Source organism: Cariama cristata, unplaced genomic scaffold (assembly GCF_000690535.1).
Source record: "Cariama cristata isolate BGI_N322 unplaced genomic scaffold, ASM69053v1 scaffold14102, whole genome shotgun sequence".
In the NCBI taxonomy this organism is placed as follows: domain Eukaryota; kingdom Metazoa; phylum Chordata; class Aves; order Cariamiformes; family Cariamidae; genus Cariama; species Cariama cristata.
Window position 1 is genome coordinate 7,942 of NW_009605627.1, and position 6,933 is coordinate 14,874.

Here is a 6,933-nt window from a genome sequence, read left to right on the forward strand (position 1 = left end):
TTACCAAAAAGGTGATCTTGTCCTGACATGCTGGCTGCTTAGAGGAAGGCACATTCTCAGCTCCACACTCACTCGACCACTTTTGCTGGGAAAGGAAAGGTCAAGTCGCAGCCCCAGGACCTGGAGAGGTGAAGGTGGGTCTGAAGGCACAGGCTGAGATTTGTAGTTCTGAGGTTTTTACTTTGGCAAATGAACTAGTTGAAAATCATCTAAGAAAACAGAATTGCCCAACAAAGGAAATAACAATATATCTTTTTCGTGTGTGTGTGTTGTTTTTTTTTTCCCTGCAGTAACCACAACTCTCTCATCCTGGTCCGGGCATGCTAGAAAATGCAACGAAACAGCCAAGTCCTATTGTGTCAATGGTGGGGTATGCTACTACATCGAGGGGATTAATCAGCTGTCATGCAAGTAAGTGAGTGTAGTTCTTGTGTCAATATGGAAATTACTTGGCTGGGGGAGAGGAGACCTCCGTGCAACTGCTGGAGGAAGGGTAGCTCTGAAATTCTCCTGGCAAATGCAGTTTGAGCTGTGCAGGTTCAGAAAGGGAGACCAGAGGGGTGGGGTGGGGGAGAAGGGTTCGTATTTTCTTTTTTTTGTGAGTGCCGTTGTTCTCTTTTCCTGACTCTTCCTCCAAGAGTATGTTTGTCCTGGCTGATTCCTTTCCCTTTCTCCTCTGCAGCTTCACGGAAGGTCAGGTCCCTTTTGCTCCCCCTGAGCTAGGTCAAAGCTCTGTGTGCCCCGCTGACACATCCTCCCCTCTGAGCAGGGGGGCTTTCCCCAGTGCACAGCCACCTCCCTCCTCCATGACTGGAGGGAGTCCCTTGCAGAGATCTGCCTCTTACCTATCCTGTCTGCACCTCATGGGCCCAGAAGCGGGTTTAGCACCCAGCTGTTCACCACTCTGTGCCACTTCGTGGCAGGCTGTGGGTTGTTTATTTCTCCCCTTCAAATGTCAAAACCTGCAAAAAAACCCAGGGAGACATACTAAGTGATCCTTAAAATGACATTTCTTGGAGAGGTTAAAGTGGGGCTGCATAGTCTGAGGGATGTGGAATGGGATGTGAGACATTTTTCACCTCTGGTTCAAACCTATAACAGCCAGCAAGCCCAATAGCATCTCACAGCTCACCCTCCAAGTCTAATGGAGACTGTGAATGAAAAGTGCATTCTAATTGTCAGTACTGGAGATGTAGGTGCCCAGAGCACACCTGTACCTGCCCCTGAGTGAGCATGAGGTGGTGCCCTGGGTGTGTATCTACTGAACAGATGCAGTCAGCTTCTGAGCTCATCTGGGGATCCAGGCATCACTGTGCCCAGCTTGGGGAAGCCCAGAGCTGACTATTTTCTCCCTGCGTGGCCCAGCGACCTTTCTGTGGATAGGCACAGCCAGAGGTATTTACATCTGTGGATGTCAGCCTAGTACCACTGCCACTGTGTGCTGCAATGCTCACTAGACACCGCAGCTCCTCAGGCCTCGAAGGACACAGCTGAACAGAGCCATCACCCCTCCTGGAAGGGTTGTAAGCTGGATTACACTTAGCACAACTCCTCTATTCTCCCAGTACTCCTTTGCTTTGGCAGGGAGCAGTAGGAAAGACCACGTGGAAATGCGTTTTGCTGAGCTCCTGTGCTCTCACTTTCCAATGCAGGATCAGCTGTGGTGTGAAGGACATAGGATGAACAGCATCTTCCAGTTGTCCCAGACTTGCCCCTTGAGACATGAAAAGAGTCGGGTAGGACAGAAAACAAATGCTGTGGTCCTCCACATTCCCATGTGCATGAAGTGAGAGCAGCCCTTGTACACCACAGACTTGTGCTTTAGGGTGGTTGTCTCTGCCGTTGGCTTCTTGGTGGCACTGTAAGTTCATCCTGCCAGTGTTCCCCACAGGAAACATGGGGGAAGTCCAATATGAGGCATCAAAGTCACAGCCACTATTCTGATATAGCTGTAGCCCCAGGAAGCCCCAGCAGTTCCAGTCTTTCCATGCTGGGGAGACGTCAACCCTTGAAGCCTGGAGGAGTGTAGGAATCAATATCTCTATCTATAAGCAACGTGGTTGTGCTAAAAGCATAGATCTCCAGGCTATTTCTTTTGGGAAGAACTTGAATCCAGATCAAGACTTTTCAAATTGGATCAATTTCTAATTACAGAAGAGTTATCTGAACTCCTGCCATATGCAACTGTAATGGTAATACTCCATTTTTCCTAATGAAGGATACACGTGGTAGCAGACCAGGCTGCTATGATAGCTGATGAACAGAGGGGAAGCTCAGTGATGGATTCCATTAAGATTTGATGTGCCATACGAAACAGACCTAACTATTTCATATAATTTGAAAGCCTTAATTCCTTAACTGCAGGTGGTAAAATAATTTCCTTTTCTGATGAGTCTCAAGAGTACCAACTGGTAAAACGAGATGGGAATTGAATGGGTGTGTATGGAAGGGCAGCAAAGTGTTAATCAAAAGGAGGTGCTTTGAAGGTCTGCACTGTCACTGTTCACCTGCCTGGAAAGACAATTCTGTGTTAACAGGAACCCAGGGGAACCAAGCGCCTTCCACACAGTGCAGTCATTTCTGATCTTACTACTTGAGGAGGTATCTGGATGTTCATCCTCCTTGGGTGTTTTTATCATTAAATCATAGACTGAAGATAAGAAATTCTGGCTTTTGAAGTGGTGCAATTTTAGAGTTTCTGGACACTGGAAGACAATAGTTACTGAGGAATGCAGAAGCATTTGAACTGAACATAGCATTTCCCATAAAATGGGTTTCCCAATAACATGGATGATTCTTGAGGAAGGCTGATGATGGATAAATGGACTTCACATTTGTCTGCCTGCAAACTACCAAAATGCTGAAACGTTTCAGAGCTTCCTCATTGCACCAAGACAGGAGATCTGCTGTTGTCATTTGCAAGACACAATGATACAGATTTGGAGGAGAAACTAGAGGAGGCAAAGACGCAGACTTTGACCTGCATTTCTGAACTCTGTATCATGGGAGCCAGCCTTGGTCCTCCTGCCACACCATGTGTCTGAGACCTGAGCATGGAGGAGATCGATAGGTCCTTCTGCACGCAACCTCTTCAAATGCCTTGGAGATCAAACAAGAGCTGCGTAAGCATCTTGAGCCAGGAACAACACAGATGTCCATGTGCTGTTCCCACTTTGCTATTCTGATTAGAGTCAGCAGGGCCTTGAGGGGGTCTTCTGGCAGCGTGTGCCAGCTTGCAGTCCTCTTTAACCGAGTGCTGAGGAGATTCTAGCACCCTGGCACCCATGTGATGTTACCAGCCTTTCCAATACCAGCTATCAGAAAACAGAATTTTAGAGTGTGTTCACTACCTACCACCATCTTGTAATCGGTTTCCTGGAGTGGATTTAATTGTTTGCAGCTGTCCACAAGCATAGGAGATCCTTCCTGTAGATGTTACCCCTAGCACTCCGGAGCAAAAAGAGCAACTGGATTCTCAAATGATTTCTTCTCCTGAAGTGGCTCATACTTGATTTGTTACAGATATCACCTAAATTGGCAGCTGGCCTTTATTACTATTTTTTAACAGGCTTCCCAGAAACATGTTCCTCCTGGTCTTTTAAATTCTGGGGAACAAACTATTTGCCTGTAAACCACCTCCTTCATCCCTTTTCAGTACACTTTGGTTAGACCTTGGACAATGCGTTTTCCTCATCAGGGAAGAGCTAAGAATGGACTTGGAGCTGTTCCAGAAATTATGTCTTTTTTTGATTGTGTGCTTGCATAATTTTGTCTTTAATTTGAGGTAAATTCTACACATGCTAGTGTCAAAGGAAACCTGAGCATGATACAATCTGTGCTGTTATCCTGACTCTGCAAACAGACCACCTGGAAGTTAGAAGAGAGAAGTGTGATCTGCCTCAGATATTCTCCAAATTTTCAGCACAAACTCAGGAAACGACTGAGTCACATACATACAGAATTGACTCAACAGCCCTAGTAAATTAAAAAGCCCCAGGCTCTTGTTGACAGGAAGAATTTCTCGACCTTTCTCCAGACCATTTTGCTCAGAGAGGCCTTATGAGTTGGACTGGTTTCTCACCATTACTGTAGGGAAGTGGTGAGTTTGAGTAAAGCAAATTCCAGTGCCTGCAGAAGGGATGCACACAATTAAGTCTCAAGGCCTTAGCTGGGCTGGGACACAGAATAATGGTGACAGGTATGTTGTGTCCAGCTGAACGTAGCGCTTGGGATGACTAGCAGTCTCTGATCATGGGTCTGCCTTGGTCCTGGAGCCCGTTGGGTGCTTGGCACAACTTAGAGCAGTTTGAGGCTCCTCTAATCTTTTATTGCTGGGTGCCATGCCCCACAGGGTTATGCTAGTGTGTGTATCACAGCAGACATAGTCTTTTTCCCAGTTTAGGTCTTGGCACATGACATCTACAGTTGGGGTCTTCCCAGCCAAACAAAGAAACAAAGCCAAATCTCATCATTGTGTAGTCCTTCTCTGCCCACTTAAATGCGGTTTGTGATTCTTTTGAGTGGTTAATATAATCAAAGTGGCTGGTACTCTGGGCCAGAATCTTCCTAAACTGCGTGGGATCAGAAGACTTAAAGAGCTTTATAGAGCAACATGCCCCTCCCGTCATGTTGGACTGGTTGTGCTTGGAAGAGTCAAGCTGAAGGATTTGCAAATGCTTATAAACAGACTCTCTGGGTTTGGGCTCACAGCATTGCTTTACATGAGACAGTGAGGTTAGAGACCTGGAGGATCTCAGACAAAAAGTGAAAGCCAAGGAGAGAATAAAAAACAAAAAAAAGCAAAAGAGAAAAGATCAATTAATTTTTAAACTAGTTGATGTATGCAAATTACCAATTTACAAAATTATATGTTCACTTCTTAGTAGCACATTTGCTTATCTCCTCCATGTATATTGTTTCCTGCAGATTTTCCCAGGAGAAGGGAAAGATCATTCTGAAGGGTTAGCTACATTGTCAGCTCCCCTGTACTTTTTCAGAGCACCATTCAAAGCAGTGAACATCAGGCTGATCTTGTATGGCCATGGTCCTCCTGCAGCACAGCTTGCTCAGCTCCCCTGTGGTGTCAGGAGCTCTGCAATCCCTCTCAATGACCACTGATTTGGTCAGCACAAGTTGCACATGGCACAACCACAAGGATGTGACTTTGCCATGGATATATGAGCAGTTCTGTGGGGAGGTGTTGCGACGTCCTTGGAAATGAAGAGCCTACAGTGTTGAGCTAGGAGTGAAAATCTCCACATCCTGTTCCAAATCTCCTGAACCAGCCAGGACTCATTCATTGGGTTTTGCATGCTGTTTATCTCGGGTGATCAGGTACCTGTTTGGCTTCAAGTGGCCCATTTATGCATCTTGTTCAATGCATCCTTTTTAATGCACGGATCACTATAGCGGACCCTTGAGAACCACCAGAGTGTGGAAGCCGATACTGCAACAGCCAGGCTCAGTGAAGACAACAACAGAGATCCTGCTAAGCTCCCACAGCTCAGTCGGAGCTGCGCTGTTGTCCTCACTGACCCCAGAAGTGAGTGTCCCTGCGGTTTGGACTCTACTATACAGCAAACATGCCTTGATTAGCTGCTCTGGATAAGGCCTCTGCATTTATTCTGGTTGCTTTCTTTTCTTCCCATCAGCAATTTTGTGGAGTCCAACCTTTTGTGGCTCTCCAGAGCCTGATCATCTGGGACTGGTCAGGGGACAATGACAGAACTGTCTTCTTTTTCAGCCCTTCGCACGAGTAAACGACATACTTGGAACATTTCTCCATTTGCTCATATCAGTGCATTGTGTCCTTCTGCTACAGCTTCTCCTTACCCTGTTATTTTGAAGCACCTGCTCATTCACATTCTTCTGTAACATGGATTGCATTATGAGAGCTACCAAATTTGACATACCTTAATTAAGATCTGGGGGAGCAAAGGCAATGTGCCAACACTTGCAAGACTTAGATCAACAATTAGGTAGAAAAAGCTTTGCTTTCAGCAGGAGATAATGATATTATTAATTAATAGTAGCAAATAATAATTAACAATAATTATTGTTCTGCCCTGATACAGGGCAAAAGGTCAAAGTTTCTCCATTTTCATAAATTAGTGCTCTGCAAACAACATAGAAATGGGTCATTCAAACCATTTTGGTTTGTACTTTTTGAGATGCTTTATTTGGCTGATCATCTTACTGCATTTTTTTTACCATGTAAATATTTAACTGCAATTCATCCTGAACGCAAAAGCAGAACTCTGTGGAAGTTTTTGAAATAGGGTAAAAAAAAGTCTTAAGGAATTGGTAAAAACTGAAAGAACCGGACATTTTTCAGCAACAACAGAATCTGGACAGAAAAATCCCTGACCAATTTTGTTCATGGCATTTGCAAGCACCAAATTTTCAGATGTGGCAATTTCTTTAAATTTTTGTGCACCTGGTTAGGCACAGAGGGATGGAGTTAAGGAAGGGCAGTCTTGGAGGTTCTCCACACAGGCTAGAGAGGGGACAGGGTGCTGTCTGCAAGAGGTTGATGCAGCCTTGTACTTCCCCAAGACCGTTCCTACAGACACAGCTTTGTCTACTTCCCTTGGCCTTTGAGGAGAGACATGTTGGGCCTCCATGATGCCAGTGGGTGGACCAGGAAAGTCCAAAGGCAATGTTTGCAGGAATAGTCCACCATCTGTGTAGTCCCTGCAAGAGCTTTCAAAAGCAGGAAGGACTCAGTTTTGCTGGGATTGCCAGCCAAAACCTCTTGACTAGGGTCAAATGTGCAGGAAGAAGGATCAAAGACCATCTCATGGCTGTCAACCTTAGTGAGCCTTAACTTTCATGTATAACCCTCAGGCCATGTTCTTGGTCACTGAAAAAGAGCTGCCCTGAAGCCCTTACCACAGGCAGCAGATTCTGCAGGCAGAAGGGCTGCTTTCCACC

At 45.6% G+C, this 6,933-nt stretch overlaps 1 protein-coding gene across 1 annotated transcript in view; it reads left to right on the top strand.

Moving 5' to 3' along the window:
* Positions 1-290: 290 nt before the first annotated feature.
* NRG2 (neuregulin 2) overlaps positions 291-6,933 on the top strand; it is a gene marked incomplete at its 5' end in the record, with an annotated part of 34,607 nt that continues 27,964 nt past the window's right edge. Inside the window, one exon of the mRNA XM_009696052.1 lies at positions 291-411. Coding sequence (XP_009694354.1) covers positions 291-411 — 121 coding nt within the window. The remainder of the gene's footprint in view (positions 412-6,933) is intronic.